We start from the raw sequence: 27,258 nt of genomic DNA, 5'->3' as shown, positions 1-27,258 counted from the left end.
GGGTCTCCCCAATCCTTTCCCTGGGGGGACCCCCAAGACCCAGAAGCTCTGAGTCTACCGGCAAAGGAAATCCTCCACTTCCCTTCCCCCTCCCTCTCCCACCCAGACTTTCCTCTCTGGGCTAACCTGAGAGAGCTGATGCAATCTCTTTACATCACAGTACCAAGAAGCATGTCTCCTTATTCCACACAGAGACAAACCCCAAATACAAGGAAACAGAGATGATCCTATCTCTCTTTCCCCCTCCCACCAACTCCGTGGTGCTGCTGAGCTACCCTCCGTAGATCTGACACAAAGAGAATTCCCTCCCCTTGCCCTTAATCTACCTAGAGAGAAAACTCCAACAAGTCTTAAAAAGAAACTTATATAAAAGAAAGAAATTACAATAGAATATCACTCTGCATTAAGAGATCATACAGAGCATTGACTTATAAGAAAATAGGAAATAAACAGTCTGATTCAAGAATAGCCAATTTAAACCAGTCCAGCAAAGTACACACATGTAAATACAAACTACAATATGGACCTATTGTTTTCCTTTTGTACTCACAATTGGTAACAGCAGGGTAGAAGAAGCTTGGAGATAGAAAAAAAGCTGTTCTCTCATAGCCGAAAGAACCAAAGAGACAAGGAAAAGCAAAAACCTCCAGAGGTTCCCTCCCCTGCTTTGAACAATCCGGTTTCCTGATTGGTCCTCTGGTCAGGTGTTTGGTTCCCTTTTCAGGTAAAAGAAACATTAACCCTTAGCTATCTATTTATGACACCTCGTTGTGCTAGGCACTGTACACATAGGAACCTCAAGAAAAATTGACTTGATGGAATTAGGTAGAATGTTAAATTTCTCTCTGTTCCCTCCTTTGCTGATATTGCGGTTTCCAAAACCCCCAGAAGCACTAAATTTCATTTAGTGAGTAAATGTTGCACCATATGTAGAGGAACCATTTTTTCCACTCTTAAACAGTTTTGTCTGTCTGAATTAATTTAGGATCCAATCTTTTCTGTCTGCTTCTGAGTAGAGAGGATTTACATTGGGTGGCATCAGGCCTAGGGATGCTAAAGAGAAGTGGGACAAGGGAATTCTGGCTCCACAGCATTGTTCACTGTACTTCACCCCCTCTTCTCACTCATCTTGCCTTTGCCTCCACTGGTGCACTATGGATGAGGAGGCAGAACTAGTTACTTGCTCTCCACAGGATAAATCTTTGCCTATGTCTAGATGAGTAATCCCCACATACAAGATTATACAAACCCCACCCCCATGTTCTTAAAACATGTCACATGCTGCATAGTGAGCTCCTCACTCTCGGAATTGGTGTTTCAAGGGCAGTTGCCAGGGTGAAGATTTAGGAGCTTGACTCCTCGGAACCTTAAATGTCTACTTCAGGAAGCGGTATATGTGTTTGTGTCATCAGTATCTTGCTGGCTGATATTCATTCTGCATATTGGGGGATAAGAGCAGCTAGGAAGTAATGTGGAAGGTCTGCCCTGCAGAACTCCTGAAATCCATGCATTTAGGGAGTCAAACTCCCTGCCAGGTACAAACTGGGCAAATGCACTTAAATGGAAACTCAGAATTTCCTGTTCCCTCATAATTAATAAGGCCCATAGAAAGTATAGAGGAGTGCTTCAGCAGACTCTTGTTTTTGCTTTTACAGGTACTATCAGACATGGAGGAAGATGCTGTAGAATTAAATAAAGAGAATATGTGGGAACTTTCTTGTGAAACTGTGCGAGAACAGCTTACCAACAGCATTAGAAAGCAGTGGAGAATGCTGAAAAATCATGTTGAAAAACTGGATAACCAAGGTGAGTGTCATCATAAGTCTGTATTCTGCATCATCATGATGTTTGTGGCAACTCCATTTCCATAGTGGTGTTTGTTATACTCTGACCCATCTGACATAACAATACCCAAGCTAGAAAGTTTTTGAAAGAACATTAAAAAAATCATGACATGGTAGGTTGCCTCAAGTGCCATGCAACAGAAATAGAAATACGAAAGATTTAATTACAGGAGCGCTGAGAAATTCTCATGTAGCGACACTGTTATCCCTGACTGAGGTTATTTGTTGAAGGAAGATATCTCTCATTGTTGGCTTTAGTAGAAAGGTGGCCTGTGTTAAATTTGACTTCTGTTGTCTGTCATCCTGGCTATTTGAGTTACCAGTGTAGTGAAAATAAAAGAACTTGAAATAATTAAGCACAAAAAGTATCTAAATCATTTTCAGAGTTTTTGGGCTTCACATGGCTTTTTAGACAGAACTGGCTGGTGGCATAGTACTAGTTTCTATTAATTTCTAGCTGCTAAATAGCATTAGAAATAGCTAAAATACATAAATATTTTTACTTTTCCATTAGCTATCAGGTGGATGTTATGCAATCATGAATAAGCAGGGAGGTCACCCACGAAACTGTGAATGGGAGGCAGATAGTCAATGAAAAAATGCCTGTATTAAAATTTGTCCACACTATGATAATGTTTGAGAATGTTGGCTCTGAAGAATATTGATTTGGTAGGTTTGGGAGTAGAGGAGAAACTGGTTGAGAGGCAGCTATACGGAGTGAAAAGATCATTTTGCATGTTTGGGCATTTCTGTCGTCAGTTTTTGGTTTAGTATGTGTGCACCAATGTCCAAATTCTTCCCATTAAAGTCATTAGTTCTGCCACTGACTTCAGTGGGATCAAGATTTGGCTCATAATGCAGTCATCCAGATATACAAATGGCTATGTCTGCACATTGAAATTAAAGTAACATAACATGTAATAATTAAAAAATATTATGTATATGCAAGGGGGCAGTTGTTGTAGGAAAAAAGACATCTTTCTCCAATCTTCCCCCTTCCTGGGATAAATGTTTGAAAGGTTATAATCATAATAATGTATTAATGTTTTTCGTTTGAGCTGTGTTTCCTTCATAAAGCTCATAGAATACATTGAGCCCTTACTTTTCCAATGAAAAATAGGCTATATTACAGTAATTCCCCTCTAGGTTTTTATAATGAAATTAATAACTCCAAAAATATAGTGGATTCTGAAGAACTGGATAACTTTCAGTTAAAAGGTTTCTTCAGTTTACCTGATTCAGTATAAATGTAGAAACTGGCTTTTATTTTTTTTTATTTTTTTGGTGTGATGTTTGGAAATCAGATTTTCTTGAATGGAATTCATTTTGTGCCATGGAGGAAAAAGGCAAATGTTTTTCAATTAAAATGTTAATCCTGCCTTGAAAAGATCTAAAACCTTATATCTTTCAGGTTGAATCACTTGCTTTGAGACTCTGATCTAAGGATGATATTATAAAAATGCTTAACATTTGTATTTAGGTATTGGAGGGGTAGTCATGTTAGTCTGAATCCCCAAAAACAGTGAGGAGTCTGGTGGCACCTTAAAGATTTAACAGATTTATTTGGGCATAAGCTTTTGTGAGTAAAAAAAACCACTTCTTCAGATGCATGGAGTGAAAATTACAGATACAGGCATAAATATACTGGCACATGAAGAGAAGGGAGTTACCTTACAAGTGGAGAACCAGTGCTGACAAGGCCAATTCAGTCAAGGTGGTTGTGCTCCGCACCCACATTGAGAAGGTGACAATACCAAGAGAGGGAAAATTGCTTTTGTAGTGAGACAGCCACTCCCAGTCTCTATTGAAACCCAAATTAATGGTGTTAAGTTTGCAAATGAATTATAGCTCTGCAGTTTCTCTTTTGAAGTCTGTTTTTGAAGTTTTTTTGTTGAAGGATGGCTACTTTTAAACAGGGTGGATTTACTGGTTAGGAAGACTCTGTTTAATCATGGATTCGTACATAAAAGTCCATTCTTGTTGGTTGTTACAACCTTAATACATATTCATCACAGGTAGAGGAACTTCATTAAAATATTCCCAAACTGGGTCTCTTTTATGGCCTGCTGCCATTACAGATTTTCCCTTCTAGTGAGAGAATGGTATGGTAGATCTCAAATCAATGAAGGCTACACTCAGAAAGACCTCAAGACTTCTGGAATATGCTGTTCAAACAGTTTCACTTTTGTTTCTGCTGCCTTTCCCTCCCTGCTTAAATTTATCTCCAGACTTTTCTACTTGTCCAGATCTATTCCGCCTCCAACAATCTTCTGTTCATTGAACTTTCTGAAACTTTGCACTTTTAGAGAGGTAGGGGATTGTGACCCTGTGTACACAAATTTGCAGAGGGACAATATGGTTGAGGTCTGTTATTTCTCACCTTTTATATTTTATTTATTTTATTTAAAAACATTTTTTTCTGTTAACAAGCATGTTATCTCTGGAGACACAAATCCACAGTTTGAGAACTGCAAAACTAAGCATCTCTGATGGTATCTTCAAGACTGAGCACTGAGTCCCATTGGGTAGGTAGAAAGATTAACCTAAATAATCTATACAGAAGCCCCTGGAAACGGTAAGATTGGGTCCCTAATCCATGAACAATTGGAACTCATTTCCAAAACTTTTCTTAAACATTGCATGAATATATTATCTCGTACTATAGAATTAAAATTTATAATCCCTATTCCATGATGAGATATTTTTGATCTATAATGTATCTTAATTAAAACTATCTTTAGATGGGTATTTTCCTCAATTTTATCAAAATTTTATCAAAAACATCTGATTTAAATTTAAAAATTCTGATTTTTTTTTTTTACTTAAAAAAAAACAACATCATAGATTTTTATCCACCCTGCTTTTAAATCTGATATTGACTGTCCAGGGAGATTGAAGTGTTCTCCTAATGGTTTTTGTGTGTTACCATTCCTGATGTCTGATTTGTGTCCATTTATTCTTTTACATAGAGACTGTCCAGTTTGGCCAATGTACATGGCAGAGGGCATTACTGGCACATGATGGCATATATCAGATTAGTAGATGTGCGGGTGAATGAGCCCCTGATGGTGTGGCTGATGGTGTTGCTAGAGTAGATATGGGGACAGAGAAGGCAATGGGGTTTGTTACAGGAATTGGTTCCTGGGTTAGTGTTTCTGTGGTGTGATGTATAGTTTCTAGTGAGTATTTGATTCAAGTTGGGGGGCTGTCTGTAAGCGAGGACTGGCCTGCCTCCCAAGGTCTGTGAGATTGAGGGATCATTTTCCAGGATAGGCTGTAGATCTTTGATCATGTGCTGGAGAGGTTTTAGCTGGGGGCTGTATGTGATGGCCAGTGGTGGTCTGTTGTTTTCCTTGTTGAGCCTGTCCTGTAGTCGGTGACTTCTGGATACTCTTCTGACTCTGTCAATCTGTTTTTTCACTTCAGCAGGTGAGTATTGTAGTTTTAAGAGTGCTTGATAAAGATCTTGTAGGTGTTTGCCTCTGTCTGAGGGATTGGAGCAAATGCGATTGTATCTTAGGGCTTGGCTGTAGACAATGGATTGTGTGATGTGTCCTGGATGGAAGCTGGAGGCATGTAGGTAAGTATAGCGGTCAGTAGGTTTCTGGTATAGGGTGGTGTTTATGTGACCGTCACTTATTTGCACTGTAGTGTCCAGGCAGTGGATCTCTTGTGTGGACTTGTCCAGGCTGAGGTTGATGGTGGGGTGGAAATTGTTGAAATCCAGGTGGCATTCTTCAAGGGCCTCCTTCCCTTGGGTCTATATGATGAAGATGTCATCAATGTAGCGCAAGTAAAGGAGGGGCACTAAGGGACGAAAACTGAGGAAGTATTGTTCTAAGTCAGCCATAAAAATGGCATACTGTGGGGCCATGCAGGTACCCATAGCAGTGCTGCTGACATGAATGTGTAAGTTGTCCCCAAATCTGAAAAGGTTGTGGGTGAGGACAGTCACAAAGCTCAGCTACCAGGTGTGCCATGGCCTCATCAGGGATACTGTTCCTAACAGCTTTTAGTCCATCCTCATGTGGAATATTGTTGTAAAGAGCTTCTACATCCATGGTGGCCAGGATGGTGTTTTCAGGAAGATCACCAATGCATTGTGGTTTCCTCAGGACGTCAGTAGTGTCTCGAAGATAGCTAGGAGTGCTGGTAGTATAAGTTCTGAGGAGAGAGTCCAAATAGGCAGATAATTCTGCTGTAAGAGTCCCAATGCCTGAGATGATGGGGCGTCCAGGATTTCCAAGTGTATGGATCTTGGGTAGCAGATAGAATACCACTGGTCAGGGCTCTAGAGGTGTGGGTGTGTGTGTGTGTGTGTGTGTGTGTAGATTTGTTCCTGTGCCATAGCAGAGAGTTTCTTGAGCAGATGGTGTAGTTTCTTTTGGTACTCCTCAGTGGGATTAGAGGATAGTGGCCTGTAGAATGTGGTGTTGGAGAGTTGCCTTGCAGTCTCCTGTTGATAATCCGACCTGTTCATGATGACAACAGCACCTCTTTTGTCAGCCTCTTTGATTATAATGTCAGAGTTGTTTCTGAGGCTGTGGATGGCGTTGTGTTCTGTATGGCTGACGTTATGGAGCAAGTGATGCTGTTTGTTCACAATTTCAGCCTGTGCACATCTGTGGAAGCACTCTATGTAGAAGTCCAGTCTGTCATTTCAACCATCAGGAGGAGTCCATGCAGACCTTTTGACCTTTTCACTCACCTACCTCTAATAACATTTTTTGGGAATGGGGAACAGGAACTACTTTTCCCCTCCTGCATAGAAGTTGCACCCTCATATGGAAAGGACCTGACCTTTCTTGGCCATAATATTGCTGTTACAATACTAAATTCAAGAGCTAATAAGGCTTTGCACAAGTCCAGATTTTGATCTCGTATTGAGATCTGTGTAGCCCGCTCATGTGTCATACTAATCATTTTATTGTGGTTAAAATATCTGAATTCTGATTAATGAGGCACATATGTTGTGAACTACAATATACTCTCTGAAGTTGAAATGGCAAGTGCCGTAGAATGTTCTGGTGGTTACGTGCTGTTTCCATGGAAATGTAGAATGCAAGCTTCAGAAGCTATCTTGGAGAGACTTTATTAGTAGGCAGTGGGGAGCCTGCTTGTGGTCTAGGCAAAGGCTGTCACCAGAGTCTAAGACTTCTCTTAATACCTAGCCTAAAAGGACTCTCTCTGTCCCAGAGAGAGAATGGCAGATCATAGTGCATGTCTGTCTATATCAAGGGTAGGCAACCTTTCAGAAGTGGTGTGCCAAGTCTTCATTTATTCACTCTAATTTAAGGTTTCGCGTGCCAGTAATACATTTTAACATTTTTAGAAGGTCTCTTTCTATAAGTCTATAATGTATAACTGAACTGTTGATGTATGTAAAGTAAATAAGGTTTTTAAAATGTTCAAGAAGCTTCATTTAAAATTAAATTAAAATGAAGAACCCCCGGACCGGTGGCCAGGACCTGGGCAGTGTGAGTGCCACTGAAAATTAGCTCATGTGCCATAGATTGCTTACCCCTGGTCTGTATGCTACCAAATGGTGACCACCAGGAGTGGGTAGGATAATCCAAAAGTTAAGATGTGTAATAAGGAAATAGTTCCCTGAGTTTATTTTGTTGTTCTTGTTGTCTTGTCTGAGTGTTGATTTCTTAATGTTTGTTTTTATTTTGTTCAAAACCTGTTAAACTTGCTTTTCTTTACAGTATCTTCAAATAGCTTGGTAACAAGGTTTATACTAAAAGTATTATCTAAACCATGGAGAGTTTGTTTTATTTTAAATGGGCTCTTCCCTCACTCTTCCTATCTGACTTTGTCTAAACTATTTGCCTTGAAAGCACACTACTTGTTTTACAAGTAGGGGTCCAGAGAGACAATTGCTAAGTTCAGAAATTGTGAAATAGTTAAGGGTATTTCAGTGGTATTGTCTTTCTCTGTAATAAAATGATCCACTGAATTGTAATTTATATCTGGCTGATTGTGTAGAGATCCAGTACTGTATATTTCTGCTAGAACTTATTCAGTATTTCCTGTGATTATTCAGACATATCCAGGGTCTTTCAAATTCCAAGATTGGACAGATACATATTAAAATGCCTTTTAATTTATTTTGTAAACCATGTTTTATCTTGAATTAGCATCTTTATTGAAAGACATTACCATTGGCTGCCTCTTTTACTTTATTTATAAAAAAACAACTTCTTTCTTTTTTCCTGTTTTTAGTGTCACGTGCGCATTCAGGGGCTTTGAATGGCAGCGATGTAATTTCAAGAGAGGACCATGAACTGGAAACTGAAAAGCTAGAATTAGAAATTCAGCAGTGCAAAGAAATGATCAAAACTCAGCAACAACTATTACAGGTCGGAATCTTTTGATGTTTTTTTTTTTTTTAACTGTACTTTCTTCTCTTCCTCCCTTCTTCGGGTAGGAATTGAAGCATCACTCTAGTGATGTCTCCTTTTATTTGGGTGTTCCTGCTTTTGATAATGGTGGAGACTGGAGCAGAGGGAGAGGGGATGTGACTCTCACCTTGGCAAACAGTATTTTGTTGTGAAGTTAGAACATATAGAAGGAGAATCTGCAGAAGGCAACAAAGTTTAGCAGCCTATTCAGAAAGCTTCTCGTCTACTTTCCAAAGCTTTCTGAATAGGGCGCTGAACTTCGTTTGCCTTCTGCAGTTTTTTCTTCCACACTTTGTAATTTCCTGTGCCAGTGGCCCATTTATAACCAAGCCTGTTTGTCTTTCATGTAATAAACTTTTGCTCGCATCTAAATCTAAACTTGTAGAAACATATTTTAAGTCTGAATGGTGATTTCTAAATAACATTTCTGACTTGTGTTCCTTATATCTACAGCAGCAGCTTATGTCTCCATGTGATGATGATGATACCTCTGTGTTACTACAGGACTGTTATTTGTTGGAAGAAAGAGAGCGCCTCCAGGAAGAATGGAAACTATTTAGAGAACAAAAAAAGAACTTTGAGAGAGAGCGAAGAAGTTTTACAGAAGCTGCTATTAGATTAGGACTTGAGGTATTCAAAAGGGAGGGTATCTTTATAGGCCTTTGATCTTTAATGCTGAAGATTAGCCAGTCTTGTAACCTCAGTAAGCGGAAAAACTTAGCCAATGTTGAAAATATGCATTTGTGTGTATTATCTCTTTGCTATTGTCTTTCTATTGGAAGGTCTCTCTCTTCTCTCTCCTCCACCATATCTTGTAAACCATATGATGCAGGACTAATGACAATATGATGGATCACTCTGTTCGCCCATAACAGAATACTACATTTTGTGTACAGACGTTGGCAAATACAGTTGCTTGACCTAGGATAACTAATTTTCATTTTCTTTTTATAAGCTTAGGCCAAGATTTTTCAAATATCTGCACATGTGCTTTTGAAAATAAGGTCACTTATTTAGGTATCTAAATAGAGACTTAGGAACCTAACTTTAGGCTGTTTCTGTTTCTGTACTGTGATCTATGTAGATCTTTATGAAAAATTTGCAGCAGTCCCTGAGCCTAGAGTTGGGGTTTGTTGTGTCTCCTTGGACATAGGAAGAAAAATTTTGAACAATGGGGAAATTTGCTCCCTTGCTCTTACATCCTGTCCCCTCTCTTCCTCGGTACTTCATGTTTGTCTGGTCTCTTAAGAGGTACAGGAACTGTCTCCTCCCCATCCTGCTGCCATCTGGATTTTTGAGGACTGCTTGATATTGACATCACTTCTCTCCTCCCTTGCTTACAGAGTCACATGAAAAGGAAATCCTCATTCTTTTCTCTCAGATTTGGGTGGGAGTAGTCAGGATTACTTTCCAGCTCTTTTTTCTCTTCCCAGAAGTCACTTGGAGTTGTGAGATGATCAGTACCGTAGTATTGTAGTGGAGGGTAAATAGCATTTACCCACTTCTCACTGGGGGAATGTGGAGTTGAGTATAGATTAGTTTACCAATTTATTTATTTTACCTTTACGCCACTGAGCTGTAGTCGTTTCTGGCAGCTGCATAGAAGGTGGGTTTAGCATCTGACTGGTAGTTTCCCGGCCAAAAGCCCTAAGGCAGCGATTCTCAAACTTTTGTACTGGTGACCCCTTTCACATAGCAAGCCTCTGAGCGTGACACCCCCCCCCCCTTATTAATTAAAAACACTTTTTAATATATTTAACACCATTATAAATGCTGGAGGGAAAGCGGGGTTTAGGGTGGAGGCTGACAGCTCGCGACCCCCACATAATAACTTCACAACCCCCAGTTCGAGAACCCCTGCCCTAAGGTAAAGTAAGAGGCACTTGCAAGGACCTTCTTAGCACATACTTGTGAGCCAAACAATGGGGTTCAGTTTGCAGACACCCTTGCCATTCGATCCTTTCAGGGATCTCACAGTTGTAGGTCTCTGTTAAACTGCCCACTTTTTTCAATATAAGAATGAACACATGCAAAGCAAATCAATCATTATAAACCTACCACTTTCTGTACAGAATATAAATTGACATTTCTCTTTTCAGAGAAAGGCATTTGAAGAAGATAGAGGGACTTGGCTGAAGCAACAGTTTTTGAGCATGACTTCTGATCACAAGAACTCTGAACATGTGAAAACTCAAAGTGCCTACTCAGGAAGCAAGTATTTAACTCACTAACTTTTGTACATTTCATAAAACTATCTTTGTTTTATTTTGTCTCTCTCAGCTGGAAGATACATACACAAGGAAATGGAGACTTCCTAAGTATAAAGAGAATTCATGATGTGATATATAAAAAACATTAAAAATCTGTATGCAAGTCAGGGCTGCTAGGCTCTCCTGGTAGTTCACCTAAGAAGGGAATTCTGATAATCCAGTCATGGCTACATGATAAACGTCCCTTTGAGAAGGGACCCATTGAATGTCCATTATATAACATAACTCTTAGCATTATATAGCATGTTTAATTAGTGAATCAAATGGGAGGCCCTGCTGCTCCCTCCAATGTGCAGCACCCTTGGTCTTCCTATAGACCTCTCTTTACGTAGAATTCTTTTCGTTGGTATAAAACATTTATGTTTAGGGACAGAAATAAGATTATTTGGGTGCTGTCATTAAAAAAGAATATTTTATTGTTGTCAGACTTGTGTGCTATAGCATTCCTGATTTGTTTTCATACTTATGGATTTGTGTGTGTCTGGATGTTAAGTGCATTTTAAGAGAGAATGTAGCATTAAACAGCCCTGCCCATAGCTTAGATTTGAGGGTATGTAAGAATATAAAAATTAAAGAATTCCTTTGCCACTTAAAGGATCACCATCTTGATATAATGCTATTTGGATACCTTTACATAACTGTTTTCATTAGAATGATTTTTAAAAAACTATATATTTTTACTTTAGTTTTAAGGCTTTGTTATGTTACACTCCAAAGTACTATAACCCTACAAGAAGTGCCGTGTAATACTGTGTAATTCTGCTTGCCCACCTTTTTGAAGTCTTTTCAAATCTAAAAATGAAAAGGAATTCCAGGGCCTGATCCACCTCTCATTGTAGTTAATGCAGATCTTCTCGTTCACTTAAATGAGGGGCTAGAATAGAAAGTGCTAAGCAATGCTATTTATTCCATTTAATTTCTTTTGGATTTTGGGCTAGTTTATGAGCTTTCATGTTGACATAAGTGACTTTTGCATGGGTGTTGCCAGGTAACCTGGACTCAGAAGTAATCCTTGAATCAGTTGAAATAAGGTTTGCTAACCAAGAAGTAAAAACCTGATCTAGAAAACACTCATATGAGTATCTTTAAGCACATGAATAGTCCCATGGACTTCAGTGTGGCTGTTTGTATTCCTGGTTTTTTTGTTTTCAAGTTAAATATTTACAAAAACGTAACACACAGTACTGTGTGTGTATGTGTGTGTACCTATGCCGATTTCAATATCATTTATAGTCCAATACATCCAGTAATAATTAAGGCTAAGATTATATCATGGTGGTCGTGGGGACCCTGCGAGTCCCCAGCCTCCTCTGGCAGCAGAGGGACCCCGGAGCTGCTCAGTGGGTGGGAGAGGGGCCCAGCAGGTCCCCAGGCGCCACCACTGGCAGGGGTACCCCCTGAAGCTGCTCAGCTACTGCAAGCTGCAGCCCCCCCACAGCTCCCTGGAGCTGTTCAGCGGCCATGGGGGGGGGCCTGAAGCTCCCAGCCGCTGGCAGTACAGGGACCCCAGAGCTGCTCAGTAGCAGCTCCCTATCTGCTGCTGCTGGCAAGGAACGCCCCCTCCACATCTCCTAGCCCCGTAGGGCACTGGGGGTAGCCCTACTCCCCAGCTCTAGCCTTGCAGGGCAGCAGGGGGACCCCTCCCAGCCACTGGGCAATGGGGTCCCTGTAGCTCGCAGCTGCTGCGGGAGATGAGGGGGGTGCAGCAGTATGCTGGACCCTCCTCTCTCCCCATTTTGCCAGGGATGTTTTTAGTAAAAGTTGGGGACAGGTCACGGCTGCTTTAATTTTTTTTGTTTTTGTTTATTGCCTGTGACGTGTCTGACTTTTTTACTAAAATTATCCATGGCAAAATCGTAGCCTTAACAATAATGGATGTGCATATTTATTATTTTTTTATTATTGGGAGAAGATAAGAGTCATGGAAGAATTCCTCTCTCTCTAGATACTTTCATAACAACGTTGTTGTTTAATAATATACTTGTATGTCTTGCAGGTTCTGACCCAGACAATCAGTTAATGAACTTCAGGTCTCGGCAAAAGAAACCTCACTGTTTGCCTAGTGTACCTCCTTCAGAGGAATTTTGCCAGACAATTCAGCATATCCCACACAACAGGTATCTGAAATGATATCACCCATTTTTACTTTTATAGTGTGTGTGATCTGCTCAGCTGGAGTAGTAGTGATTAGAGAAAGGGACCATTGCTTGGGGAAGTTCTGAACTAGGGATTGACAAGAGTTACAGTGAAATATATTATTTAGCATAATTAATATACAACTTTCAACCACTATCAAAGTTATTCTACTTATATTTGTAAAGGGGAATATTAGTTACACTGTAACGTTCTCTTTCCAGCAATTCGAGTGTTGTATTGAATAAAACTACTGAAGACAGCAAGCCAAAACAATGGAAGGGACTCAACAAAGCAGAAACTGAAAAATGCATCAAGACCTCGGTCACAGAAGATTTCTAAAATTCATGTTCTCTGTTATGTAGATAAACTGCCTTAGACTTTCTAGGGTTGTCTGCTGTCTTTTGTTAAAGAAATGTGTCCATAAACTTTTCTTTCTAAGGTGAAACAAGGTGTTATGAGTTTGATCATCCTTTCAGTGAGCTAAGAGATTAAATGAGTTGCAGTGTGTGGGTGTGACTTTTTTATTTTTTAAACAATTTCTTGCCCCTTCTTTGTCTTCAACTTTTGAGAGAGATTTTTTTTTTAAATAAAAAGAAAAAGCTTTGGATATTCTAGTAACAGGCACTCAGATTCTGTGAATAAAGGAATGTATGAGATTTTTTTTTTTTTTTTTTTATTGTAAATGAAACACTAGAATCTTAGTGTTTCTTTTCATCACAGATAAAGGTAGCACTTTTAGGACTTGTTTAATTATTGTAAATGTACATTTATATCAAGTATAGCTAGCATTGAATCTTTTGTCTCAACTTGAATGTACAGTATATTGTAGATTTTTAACAAAGCAGGTTATATATTTATTAAGTCATGTGACTTGAAAGTACCTCTTTCATAGCTTTCCAATGATTAAAGTGCAAGATCTTTATATGTTTGTAAATAGACAGTATAAATGATTCTGCTAAGATGTCATGAAATGAAACATGCATCTATAATCATAGTATTTTACATGCCAACTTAAGCTGGTTTTATAGTGATACTCTGTTTACAGATGTGTTAGGACTGTAATTGTTTCAGTCAAGAATCAAATTCTTCGAAACATAATTGGACAATAAATGTGCAAAGTATATTCTAAGAAATGTATTCGCCTATGTTATGTGCATTCACTTTTTGCAGTCCTGCATGATCTTATTGTATTAACCAGATGTAAACAGTCATGGTCCTACATCAACAAATCTGGATGGTATGTGTTTCTTTCTAATGGACTCGAGTTACTTTGGCCTTGATTTAAGGAAATCCATTTTGATCATAACTCCATGAAGTGGTCGTACATAAGGGAGATGTCTTAGCAAAAGGGTAGGTAGAGATAAAAATAAAAATTCACAGTGGGGATGGGAGGGTGGAAGAAGAGAATATGACAGAATTCTGAAACTGTGTAAGAGATAAAAGGGATGGGATTCAACTTGACCTTCAACTTGAGGTACCAACAGCAAAGCATTTGGTGTCTTCTGTGATTGCTTTTCATTTCATGACCTCACTTCTCCATTTGGAGCTTCTACAGCTCTTTCATATTAAGGTACTTTACTGAGGCATATGCCATAAATACTGCTACAGAATCACAACTATTATGATCGCAGAAAAAATGTTTTCTGAGTTAACTGATTTATTTTGAAGGGACAACTGAGGCAATCAAGGTCACTGTTGGGTAAAAATGTTTCCATTCCTTCCCGGTACAGTAGTTCAGAGCAGGATAGCATTGTTAAGATGTTAATGGCATTTAGCCTTCTATGCATAAATAGTTTACTAGTAGAATGTGTTGCTTCTAGCCCTGTGTTATAGGTGCCTATACCTAAAATCAGCATCTAATGAAACAGATCTAGAGACGTTTTGTGAAGGCATTGTTGCCTTGCAGAGTTAAATTGCAGAGGCTTCCTTTTTTGTGCCAAGGAAGCCCTAGGGTCCCGAATAGCAATCCTTAATTCTTATTTGTCATCTCTCTTCTTTGGGTATGTGTGATTTTGGCCTAGTGTAATTTTATTTGTTTTGGTTTTTTAAAGCGTGCCTTGTCTTTGCTCCAAGTGCAATTAATATATTCCAGCACCAAATTATCATTTATTTATGTCAAAATCTTTGCACCCCCAAGCCAGTATGAATGTAAGCCCTCTTTGGTCTCTGTCATGTGTATATTTTCATGTACATGTGCCTGCCCAGCTCCTTCAGAGGGAGCCTGAGAAAAGTGTGCCTCTGTCAGACTAAGGGCAGGGAAATGAACTCCAGCATTAAGAGCCCTCAGTGCCACTGTCTCTGTCTCCTTCAAACCTGGGTGCAGTTGGTTCAGGTGACTCAGCTGATTTCAACCGCTGTGGTATCACATGAGAAGAGAGGGGAAGAAGAGGTCACTAAAGGAGCCAAGATGGAAACCACTGGAACTTTCCTGGTCAATCCAACATCTCCAGTTCAAACAGAAATGAATTGGAAGCCAGTGTAAACTCCAGAGCACAAGTATAATATCTTCTGCATGAAGCGCTCTTAAGGATGCAGGCAGCCACGTGCATAGTGAATTTTGGTCTGCCTAGAGAAGGCCTAAGGCCTCTTAGCCATCCTTAGTTAGTTGGTTAGTCATTCAGATTGTCTTAATGCCATAGGTTTTTCAAAATAACAGCATCTTTAACAATATAGTTCTTGATTTTCTATTTCCTCCCAATTAATCAATGTGAGTTTGAGCCATTTCCTCTACTGAAATTGAATAACAGTTCCCAAATGCCACTGGGTTCCCATCAACAACCCTCATAAGTCAATGGGCAGAACTTGGCTGGTCAATTTATGCTCTCAGGCTTTCCGTTAAATAAAGAACACATTCAAAGCTGTAAAAATCTCTCAAAAGGGAGGAAGGAATGTGCCAGGAGTTTAAAGTCATGTATAGAATTCTTATTCTGTTTTCATATAATTGAATATTCAAGCTCTATGATAAGACTGGTAATTCCAGCATGCCACTAGGTGCTGCTGTTGTTTTAAATTAATTAAATGGTGTTCTGTATATGATGAGACTCTGGGAAGCTTAGTCAGTTTCCTGTTAAAGAACTTAGTTGGACTCCCATACTTGACACTTTCTCCTCATTAGATTTTTTGGGGGTAATAAAATAATTTTGAAGGATTAAATAAGTGTTTCTTATTCATCAAATTTCTTGTGCTTGTTGAATAGTAGCAACTGGGGGCTGTCTGTAATAATTTGCTTACAATTTTGCAAACTACATGCATTTTAGTTGTAGGGAAAACCTCAGAAGAGTCATGCAAACTTGTAAATGTAATTTTAATGCCTCCGTGAAAGCTGGTTGTGTTGCAAGCCTGTATGTAACTGAGGCACGCTGTGGTGAACTGGTAGGCCAATTTTTAAGTTCTGCCAACATGGACAATATCCTGTAACAGTAGAGCTATAATCAGTCTTGAAGTTTTTGGGCTAGTGTGTGTGGAATGGTCACAGATCTGCTATGTGTTAATGTACAAATACTGATTTGTAGTAACGGTATGACTATTGGAGGTGACCTGGTCAGTGAGGTAAAGTTGCTGTATATGGATGGTGGTTTATTAGAATTTCCTGTGAACCTGTATGGAGGTAACATGGGGGCTGTGGGAAGAGCAAACAGGAAAGCAACACAATAGATCTAGATAATGATACCCCAGCTCATGCCTGAAAGACAGTGGAGGTAAGCTCTCAGCTTCAAGGATCCTCTCTCTGGTTTCCAACAAGTTGCCAGCCTTGTTTTGCCAAAGCTAGGAGCCTGGCGATGAAGAGCACTAAACAGAAAGCCCTTCTCAGGGCAAGAAGGGTTAACTTGTCAAAAGTAGTCTAGGGAGACAGGCTGACATGGAGAGAGACCCAGAGGAGAGACTCGGAAGAAGTTGGGCCTTCCCAGATCCAGGGATTGGTAAGCCTGGCCAAAAGAAGGCTGCAGGGGGATATGCTTGCTCTATATAAATATATCAGGGGGATTAATACTGGGGAGGGAGAGGAATTATTTAAGCTTAGTACTAATGTAGACACAAGGACAAATGGGTATAAACTGGACATTAGGAAGTTTAGACTTGAAATTAGACGAAGGTTTCTAACCATTAGAGGAGTGAAGTTCTGGAACAAGCTTCCAAGTGGAGAAAAAGCGGAGAGAGGGGCGGATAGGTGGGGCAAAGACATATCTGGGCTCTTAAGACCTAAGCTTGATTAAGTTATGGAAGGAATGGTATGATAGATAGTTTAATTGGCCAATTGATCTGTGGATATCAGCGATAAGGTCTGCTGAATGGTCTGTGATGGGAAGTTGGATGGATGGATCTGAGTTACTGCAGATAATTCTTCCTTAGTGCTGGTGGTGAGTCTTGCCCACATGCTCAGGGGTTTAGCTGATAGCCATATTGAGGTTGGGAAGGAATTTTCCTCCAGGCAGATTGGCAGGACCTGGAGGTTTTTCGCCTTCCTCTGCAGTGTGGGCATGGGTCTCGCTTGGTGGACATCTCTGCAGCTTGAGGTCTTCAAACCACAATTTGAAGACTTCAGTAACTCGGACATAGGTTAGGGATTGTATAGAAGTGGATGGGTAGGGTTCTGTGGCCTGCTTTGTGCAGGAGGTCAGACTAGACGATCATATTGGTCCCTTCTGACCTATGAGTCTATAAGTCTATGAAAGGTAGCAACGAGTACAGCCTGTTTTGTTGTTCTAATTAGATAACTTTGCTTTACGGAACTGTCTGGTTGTTGTATTAACCACCGTCATATTGTTCTCTGAGGCAACAGAACTGGAACGTCTGAGCTTAAGGCCTTGGCTATGCTGGCGCTTTACAGCGCTGCAACTTTCTCGCTCAGGGGTGTGAAAAAAACACCCCCCTGAGTGCTGCAAGATACAGCACTGCAAAGCGCCAGTGTAAACAGTGCCGCAGCGCTAGGAGTGCAGCTCCCAACGCTGCAAGCTAATCCCCATGAGGAGGTGGAGTACCTGCAGCGCTGGGAGAGCTCTCTCCCAGCGTGGCGCTGCGACCACACTCGCACTGCTTTGAAGTTTCGAGTGTAGCCAAGCCCTAGGTTAGGCCTGCTGAGGAAATTTCAGTTACTACCAGGGGCCTGTAATCTGGATCGTGCCCTGAGAGTAGGAGAAGCATGTGATTCCACTCCCACAGAGTGAGGGGATGGATAGACCGAGGCCTGAAAACTGAGAAGATTAGGGGTGGAGTTCACCCATTTAGTGTAATAGTATGTACTTTAGAGCTGCATGCGGTATGCGAATATTACTACTACTGGATGAAGTAATATTGCACATATACAATATTAAGGTGGCCGGTTCTGAGTTTAATAGAAATAGTGTGGTGAAATAGGATTGCCACAGAATCCTTAGTCTGCAGCAAGTAACACTATGGATGCTAGGCTACCTTGTCAATCTTCTTGACAAAAATAATACTGCTTTCTCCAAGTATGGGAGGTTGACCAGGTATAAGATTATTTGCCTGGATTTAGTTATTCATGGTTCTGGATCTTAGTCTGTTATGAGTTTAGCAGTGAAGGGTCATAAAATGGCTAACTAAAATGTACCATGCTCAACAAATTAAAAGCTGCACTGGGATTCAATGCCTAAAAGCCCATCTACTTTACAAACATGGTGGAGTACAATGTGGTATATCCATGATAGAAATAGGAATTTCATTATTGTATGCTTGACTTTTTTGTTAAATCCTGGATTATGTTGAGGCCAACCAGCCCATTTAATATAATGGAGGATTTCTGGTTATTTCAGTAGCAACTGGGTTTGGCCCAAAGTGAGGAACTAGATACTTTTACCTTCGAAGAAAGGTTTCGCCTTATCCATCATCAATCTGGAAAGCAGCCAGAAGAGATTACCCCAAACTTTTAGCATTGCCAGTGTTCTTATTTTACTAGGTAGCCTCATTTGTTCCTGTACTTCATGATTCACCAGAATCGTGTAGAAGACCAGACTTATAACTGTGATCTGGGAAGTGAACCAACACCAGCCAGCAGGACATAAGGTTAGGTTTTCAAAGGTGTTTGGACACTGGACAATGTAGATGAGTGTCTAGTGTGATTTTTTTCAAAAGCATCTACACAAGTAAGGTGCCTGTCTCCCTAGGAGCAGGCCCGGCTCTAACTTTTTTGCCACCTCAAGCAATAAAAGAGTGCCATCCCACCGTAACACCCCCCAACGAGCACTGCCAACCCCCCCAAGTGCCACACCGCCCAAGCCCCCTGCCCCCCCCGAGTGCCGCGCCATGCCGCCGAAGCATCCCAGCCCCCTGAGAGCCATGCCACCAAAGTGCCCCGCCCCCCCGAATGCCACACCCGTGTTGCCCAAGTCCCCGCCCCCCGAGCACTGCGCCGCTGAAGTCCCCTGCCCCCCAGCAGTGCTGCACTGCCCAAGTCCCTGCCCCCCCAAGTGCTGCCCAGCCAAAACAAAAACAAACAAACAAACAAAACCCTCCAGTGCTGCCTGGCTGAACCAAAAAACAAACAAACAAACAAACAAAAAAACCCCGAGCACCGCCCACCCCAAGGTGCTGCCCCAAGCAGGTGCTTGGTCGGCTGGTGCCTGTAGCTGGCCCTGTCTGAGAGTTACAGAGGTGCTTTTAGAACAGGAGTACTTGTGGCACCTTAGAGTCTAACATTTATTTGAGCATAAGCTTTCGTGGGCTACAGCCCACTTCGTCGGATGCATAGAATGGAACATACAGTGAGGAGATACATATAAACATGCAAGGAACATGAAAGGGTGGGAGTTGCCCAACCAATTCTAAGAGGCTAATTAATTAAGATGAGCAATTATCAGCAGGAGAAAAAAACTTTTGTAGTGATAATCAAGATGGCCCATTTAAGACAGTTTGACAAGAAGCTGTAAGGATACTTAACATGGGGAAATAGATTCAATGTGTGTAATGGCTCAGACATTCCCAGTCTCTATTTAAGCCTAAACTGATTGTATCTAGTTTGCATATCAATTCAAGTTCAGCAGTTTCTCATTGGAGTCTGGTTTTGACTCCAAAATTGTCACCTTTAAATCTGTTACTGAATGGCCAGAGAGGTTGAAGTGTTCCACTAGTTTTTGAATGTTATGATTCCTGATGTCAGATTTGTGTCTATTTATTCTTTTGCATAGAGACTGTTCTACCTACAAACCTGAAACTTGCTGTAATGGGAGAAAATCATATATCTGTTTATAAGACCAGAGATATTAAAAATCACCATCTGCCAGGGACTGCTTTAGCTGATGACCAGGATCCCCTCAACTATGCTAGCTAAAAATGTCCACAACATAAATCAAGTATTTGTTAAATTCAGCCGGGAAAGGGAAACCTTCCCACACATGCTCTTGGCAAATGGGCAGGCACAGTGTCTCAGGTTTTGAGACAAGTTCTGAGTTGCATTAGTACAGTTTTGGTTGGGGGACCAGTACAAAGCTGCCCTAAAGCTAGCATGATCAGCTACAATGGGATCACTTGCCTGTGCACTTCTGTAAGCAGAGGTGTCACTTGCTATGGGGCCAGAAGGGACATTGCTTCCCCAACTTTCTATGGGTCTGTATGCTCCATTATGTCTTTCACTCCCTCCACCTGGGCTTTGCAGGATATAAAATATAAACTGACACAACTTCCTCCATGAATTTTTCTGAGAAGGTGCCTTGCCTCTAAAGGGATTCTCCATGTACTAGAGTCTTCAAAGTGGCTACCTTCTGTCCCCCACAGCATGGCAATCTGTGGATTCCATAGCAGCCCCCTGGGGCCAATAGCAGCTAGCATAATTTAGAGCAGCCCTTAGGCTGTTCCAGTTTGTGCATGGGAAATTGACCAGCATAGAGCCAGCCCCAGGACGGGTGTAGTGCATACTTAAATTGTCTCACTCATGAGCTGTACTAAGTGCTGCTTCACTATGGCTCAGGCTCTGGAAACTTTTATTACATGATTTAATGGAGATTGCAGAGAGTTCATTTGAGGGGGAAAAAAACAAACCAAAACACTTTACTCCCATTTGAATGGACAAGGCCTGACAGTGCTATTTTGTACATGGAACTCCCTTCCTTATGCTACAAATCTTCCTTTTCCTTAAGTTTTTGTCTCCTCCAGCCCCAATTTTAAACTCATTCTTGACCATACTAAAAAGAATATTAGCTGTTGGTGTATGCCTCTCTATGAAGCAATCCATGCCTTCAAATTGGGAAGAGCTTACAACAGCTTTTATGGAGTTTCACTTTGCCTTAGTTAAGGTGCATTAAAAATAGCTGTGAATTTCCCCATGGATTATACTGGAAGAAATGTGGACCCTTCAGCCAAGATCTTATCATAAGTATTCCATGTACACTTTAACTGGGATCTAATAAACTTTCTGGAAATATCAATTTAAAAGGTTTGTTGTTGAAAGGAAAATGAGCATTCTGCTTATTTTGTAAATTACTTAACATTTCAGTGCTTAGGCAGACATGCTGACAGCCTTAAAAATGCCTATCTGAATTCTGATCAGTCATTGCTGTGTGTACTTACTATTTGGAATTTACAACAAAGCAGGGATTTTATTATGTTATATGTAGGAGAAAATTACCAACATTTGTGGTATGTGATTTTTTTTTTCTTCTTCTTCTTCCCATCTTCCAGTCCCAGCACAGCTGAACAGAATTCAAGGCCAGAAGAGTGCATTAAGATCCTCTAGTCTGACCTCCTGCATGACACAGGGGAGAGCTTTTCACCAGGTGGGTTCTGCACTGAATCCAAAACTTGTGGGTAGGCCAGAGCATAACTGATAGGAAGACATCCAACCATGATTTAAAGACTCCAAGTGATGCAGAATTCACCAATTGTGGTTAATTACCTTCACATAAAACTTTGTGCCTTATTTCTAGTCTGAATGTAACTGGCTCCAGACTCCAGCCATTGGCTCTCGTTATGTCTGTTTCTGCTAGATTTTAGAGCCTTCTACTATCATTTTTTTTCCCTTTGTAGGTACTTACAGATTGTGACCAAGTCATCTTTTTAACCTTCTGTTTGGCAAGCTGAATAAACGGAGTTTCTTAAGTCTCTCACTATAAGCCAGGTTTTCCAGGCTTTGACTCATCCTAGTCACTGTTTTCTGAACCTTTTCCAGCTTGTCAACATCCTTTTTAATGCACAGACACCAAAACTGGAGACAGTATTCCAGTGACGGTCTAACTAATGTTGTGGACAGTGGTAATAACACCTCCCTACTTCTGTGCAGTATTATTCCCCTACTAATGCATCCAAGGATTGCATTTGCTCTCCTAGCACTGCACTGCACTGCAAGCTTATGCTCTGTGGATTATCCGCCATGACCCCTGAGTTGTTTGCTCAATTATTGCTTTCTAAAATAGTCCCCCATCTTGTAAGTGGGACTCTACATTATTGGTTCCTAAAATGTGTGACCTGGCATTTGGCTGTATTGAAATGCATGTTGTTTGAGTGAGCCCAACCTGCCATGCTGTCCAGATCCCTCTGTAGAACTGATCTTTCCTTATCATCATTTACTACTCCGCCAATTCTGTGTTGTCTGCAGACTTTACCAGCAATCGTTCATAGATTCCAAACCCAGACGGGACCACTGTGATCTTCTCATCTGACCCCGTGTATAACACAAGTGATAGAACACCCCCCAAAATAATTCCTATTTGAACTAGAGCATATCTTTTAAAAAAAATATGATCTCTAAAAAAATTTCCAGTGATGGAGAATCCACCAGCAGTCCTTGATAAATGTTCCAGTGGTTAATTACCCTCACTGTTGAAAGTTCACATCTTATTTCAAGTCTGAATTCGTCTAGTTTCGATTTCTAACCGGTAGATCTTGTATTTTGTCTACTAAACTGAAGCTGTTCCCCAAATAGGTACTTACAGACTGTGATCAAGTCACACTTGCCTTTATAATTTATTTACTTACCACTCCACCAATTCTTATGTTGTCTGCAAACTGTGCCAGTAATGATCTTACGTTTTCTTTCAGCTCATTGTTAAAGATATTGAATAGTATTGGGCCACGAACAGCAGGACCCAATTAGAAATGTCCCCAGTGAATGGTTCTTCATTTGCAATTACTTTTGGAGAATATATTTGATCTTTCATGTCACCTTCTATTCTCAGCAGCCCTAATCTTCTTCGCCTTCCCAAGATCACAGTATTCCAGGGATAGGGAACCAGAGTGAAGCCTCTTTCAGGAGTCTCACTGTTCTCAAGTCAGATGGCATTTTTTTATTGTGCAAAGAAACAGAGCATTCAAACCCATGCACTGAACTGGCTATTCAAAAAAGCACTGACAAAACCTGTGGCTCTTAACTATTTTTTGAAATCTCCAAGTTCATGGGTTTTGTCATGGAAATCACCGCTGTGACAAAACCACCCTCACTCAGTCTTATTTTAAGTAATTAAAAAATAGGATGGGCTCGGGAATGGATTGTTCATGATTTTACCTTTTTCTTTTACACTAGTTACTTTGTCTGCATTGAAGTGTTGGGAAATAAACCAGTTCAGTGTATCTTTTATACAAGTATTAAAGAATTAAGCTAGCAGTTATAAAACAAATATGAGTTTAAGTGAAATATGTCACTAGCTGCATTAATTTATAGTTCTCCTAAGTTAATTTATAAAAGTATAACACAATGATCAAACTGAGGTTACAATTAAGATATAACCAATAGGTCAATGGTTCACTTTATCTGCCTCACCAATTACTACAATTAGTTAATCATTAGATCAAATTCTGATGAGCAAGTTAAAAACAATCCTTTTAGAATTTTGCAGGAAGGACAAGGGGAGAGGTTGTTCCCTTTGCCTGACCAGTTAGCTCAATGTCTGCTGGCGGCAAAGGTTGTTCCTTGCCTTGATTTTCAGGAAGTGCCGCTCATCTAATAACTTCCTGGTAGCTTCTTTCTAGCTGCTCTTTTCTCCTGCTAACCTCACTGTTCATACAGATTACATTAAACTTTGCTTATCTAATATATCTTCCTCCCTACTTTAACACAATGCCTGTGTCTGTCTGGCAGCCTGGCACAGGCTCAGAATAGCTTCTAAAATCCTGCACTTACAGCAGCTGTAGAACAATACTGATTTAACCTGGAGATCCCTTGCTGATTTGGTAACAGCTCTGGCTTTTAGCATCTGCTTGGGAAACAGTTAAGAACACACAGAGAGATGCATTCATGCGCATGCACACATGCTCCAGTGGGCGCTAGAGTAATTTGAACCCCTGTGAATTGCTCTACAGATGATTTTCACAACTGCTTCTCCAAAGGTTTAGCTCGTGTGATTGATCTTAGTTCAGACCTAGGCTGATATTTACTGATATCTTCTGGGGTGATGAAATGTACTTTTGCATGCTTTCGCATGTGGGGGTGGGGTGAGGTGGGAACGGCAGTTGATCTTCTTGCTCTCTTCATTGTACTTCAGGCTTTGCTCAGCCAGCATTCAGAGTCTTTTACTGCTGTGTCTCTGAGGGGCCAATCTAGACAAGGAAGCAGGATACAACTTCAGATGTTGTGTTGTTGCAAGAAAGCCCACCCCTGCCCTTTTCTCCACATAGCTGGCATCTCCTCTACTCTGCCTCAGACAACACTCTTGTCCAGTTAGGGGATCTAGCATGTAGATCATATGGGACACCTGGCTCTTTGAGTCACATCAAAGATTCTAGTCTGCCTGTGGTGTGTGCATCATAACCCAATCTGTTACTAACCCCAAACAGGTGTGTCTCAATGCAAGAATGTACCAGGTGATCAAGAGCTGGTAGACAAACTTCTGCGTAGGCCCAGGCATAAGTGTCTTGATTGTTTAAAAAGAATTAATCACTAGTCGAGATTAACCATTTACTCATTTCCACACCTTTTCTTGACAGCGAGTTAGTTATAACACTGGAAATGCGGTGTAAATGAGGGAGGCAAATGAGTGCCCTTGTCCTAACAACCTTTTGCTTACAGACCAAAAAAGCAGCTTCAAGCATCCCTTAATCATGCTAACTTAAACATTTGGCCAACCAAAATTACTCACGTCAAGTCCAAATGTGGCCTGTGTTCCCTATATTGTTCATAGTGGTATGCTGTGTGTATGCTAGCTACATGGTCTACCAAACTAAACTAATATATCCCTGAATTTTGACAGGCACAGCAGCATAATCCAACAATAATGTCAGAGCCTATAAACTCTGAGTCGCACAAGCATTCCTCTGAAGTCAATTGTACTGTTTGCATGAGGAAGGTGTATTTGAGAAAGGCCTGATTCTACAAACCTATTCTATGTCCAAGTAATCCTCCTATTCCAGGGCCATTCCTTTCACTGAGTTTTGCTGAGAAGCAATACTCATTTGCCATATCATAGTTGGTTTGTGGATAGTTAAGTACTGGCTGAAACATGCAACTGGATTATTTGAATACATTAGCTGAGGCTTTCTTCAGTGAGGAATAACTGACACCTGTTATTACATTAAATGTGGAACAGTCCTTTTGCTCTGTGCATATCCCAATTTTAACCTGACTTCCAAGTGGGTGAGGAATTTCCAAGCGCCTCAGAGCTGTACAAGGCTTGCAAATAACTACAGCTGATCAAATAGCAGACAAACTTGGAAATGTTCAATCAATTTTAAAGGAAATTTCAATTCAATGAGAGTCAACTTAGGTTTATTTTCTACTAATGTTCAAGCTTTACTAATGCAACTACAAAAAGTGATTTTTTCACCCGTCTATTCAAATGAACTGCATCCTGTACTACAGCCCTCCACTATTGTGCTGAAAAATTTACCAGCCCAGCTCAAAATCCACTCACCCATCCTTCACCATGATGATTGACAGTAATGAAAAATGACTGAGATTTTATTTGCCAGTCCAAAGAAAAGAACTCTGCCAAGAGAGTAGAACTTTGTAAGGCTGATGGCACCTTTCATTTCATATTAACCAACAGAGTATGAATGGCCAATCTTTGTGTTAAATACTCAATCTGATGTGCTTTGGCTAGTTCAATCAGGAAACGGAAATGAAACCACGTGATTAATATGACTGATCAGCAAAGGGAAAATTACAAATTGTATATTTAATTATAGAGCAAAATTCACAATACTTGTAAGCTGAGGTCTGCAGACCATTGCGCTCCTTAAAAATTACTCCTCAGACAACAATCCGCTCCCCCAAATTCCCTGGAAGTTGTTTGTGTGCCTTTTATTTATTTATTCCCATCTTCCATTTCTTTGTCCCGTTTTCTCTTCTTCTAGCTCCAACCCATATCTCCAGCTCCACAACATTTTCTAGACTGTGCTCATTTTAAAACTGTATGTTATTGTGGTATGGATGCAAGTAATTTTAATGATAAATAGGGCAATCTGAAAGGCTCGTTCTGTTCAAATATATGGTTGCATTGGCAATTTGACTTATTTATTAGGGATCTGGAAGGTGAACATAAGAACAGCCGTACCAGGTCAGACCAAAGGTCCATCTAGGTTCTAGCTGACCTGTAATTGTACTTGCCCCTTCTTCTACTAAGAAGTTTTGTAGTTTTTAATTATTCCCATTTAAACTGACCTTTACCTTGGAAGGTACAATATTTACACGTTGCTGGTGAAATCTTTGTCTGTTTCAAAAAATTCCTGGTCATAGTGACCGGAGCTAAGAAAACACATTACACACACACACTGCAACTTTGCCAAGAGTAAGGTTTTTTTTGTTTTTTTTCTTAAATGCAGAAAAACAATTTTTCTGTGTATATGCAATGCACGCAGACACGGATGTACAGCCTTTGGATAGCATAGATTATCTGTGTATCTGTTACAATGTTCCCAACTCTTACAATTTTATCATTGAGTCTTAGATAGTTGGTAGTGGTCTTGAAACTCCAGCTGCTGAGTCAGGTTATTACCTAAGAATCACAGCTTCCATTTAAAATAAAGTAAATGTCCAGCCCTTGTGTTGCTGAGAAAAGCAGGAAAATGTGAACTCTAGATACTCCAACCAAGAGGGCAAAGGAAAATAACTTGCTTTTAAAATCTCATGATTTGGGGGGGCTGACTCATGATTTTTGAATGCTTGAGCTTGGCAATGCTTCTATTTTTGGTCTGATTTGGGCTCCCCTATGCTCCAGCTATATGGAATGCCCAGCGCTTCTGAAAATCAACCCCCAAGGTCTTATTAGTCCATATGTGAGTGTAAATACTGGTGTTTCATGGTGACACTATTATGTTGCTTTCTTTCTGTCTCTAGTTGCAGGTGTTTGTATTTCTGAAAATATTTCTTGGTGGGTCAAGATTTCTCAGCCTGACAGTGAATGTTGTAGAAAATTCTGGTGAAATTCTAATTGGATCATTTTCTGATATCTGAGTAGTTTTTTAAAAACAGACACAATTTTTTACACTGGACCAGCTCAAAAATGTTGCTTTTTTTAAAACTTGCCTGAGAAGTATTCCTTGCTGAGAACAGGTGCCTGTGACATGACTGAATAAAGTTGGCTTAGAAATAATGAAGTTAAAAGAATTAGAAAATCTGTGGAGGTGCATAGAAATTACAGGCTAGGTGGTATCATTTAACCACAGCCTGTAGTAAAGGGCAGTGTGGAGGCACACCACTCCACGGGGAACGCAGGCAGAATTCTT

General features: G+C 40.4%; 1 protein-coding gene across 5 annotated transcripts in view; it reads left to right on the top strand.

Annotated features, from left to right (window-relative positions):
* Positions 1-13,883, top strand: part of SSX2IP (SSX family member 2 interacting protein) — a 49,654-nt gene extending 35,771 nt beyond the window's left edge. For 3 of the 5 annotated variants that reach the window (XM_032798886.2, XM_032798885.2, XM_075067769.1), the window contains 6 exons: positions 1,656-1,806; positions 8,070-8,206; positions 8,702-8,878; positions 10,348-10,459; positions 12,515-12,635; positions 12,876-13,883. In XM_032798886.2, the coding sequence (XP_032654777.1) occupies positions 1,656-1,806; positions 8,070-8,206; positions 8,702-8,878; positions 10,348-10,459; positions 12,515-12,635; positions 12,876-12,993 (816 nt within the window). In that variant the 3' untranslated portion in view covers positions 12,994-13,883. The remainder of the gene's footprint in view (positions 1-1,655; positions 1,807-8,069; positions 8,207-8,701; positions 8,879-10,347; positions 10,460-12,514; positions 12,636-12,875) is intronic. The other 2 variants (XM_032798891.2, XM_032798890.2) reach the window with 2 other exon arrangements.
* The last annotated feature ends 13,375 nt before the right edge of the window (positions 13,884-27,258 follow it).

The sequence above is a fragment of the Chelonoidis abingdonii genome, chromosome 7, assembly GCF_003597395.2.
Source record: "Chelonoidis abingdonii isolate Lonesome George chromosome 7, CheloAbing_2.0, whole genome shotgun sequence".
Classification (NCBI taxonomy): domain Eukaryota; kingdom Metazoa; phylum Chordata; order Testudines; family Testudinidae; genus Chelonoidis; species Chelonoidis abingdonii.
The sequence above is the reverse complement of the archived record's forward strand: the minus strand, read 5'-3'. Positions and strand labels throughout refer to the sequence as shown.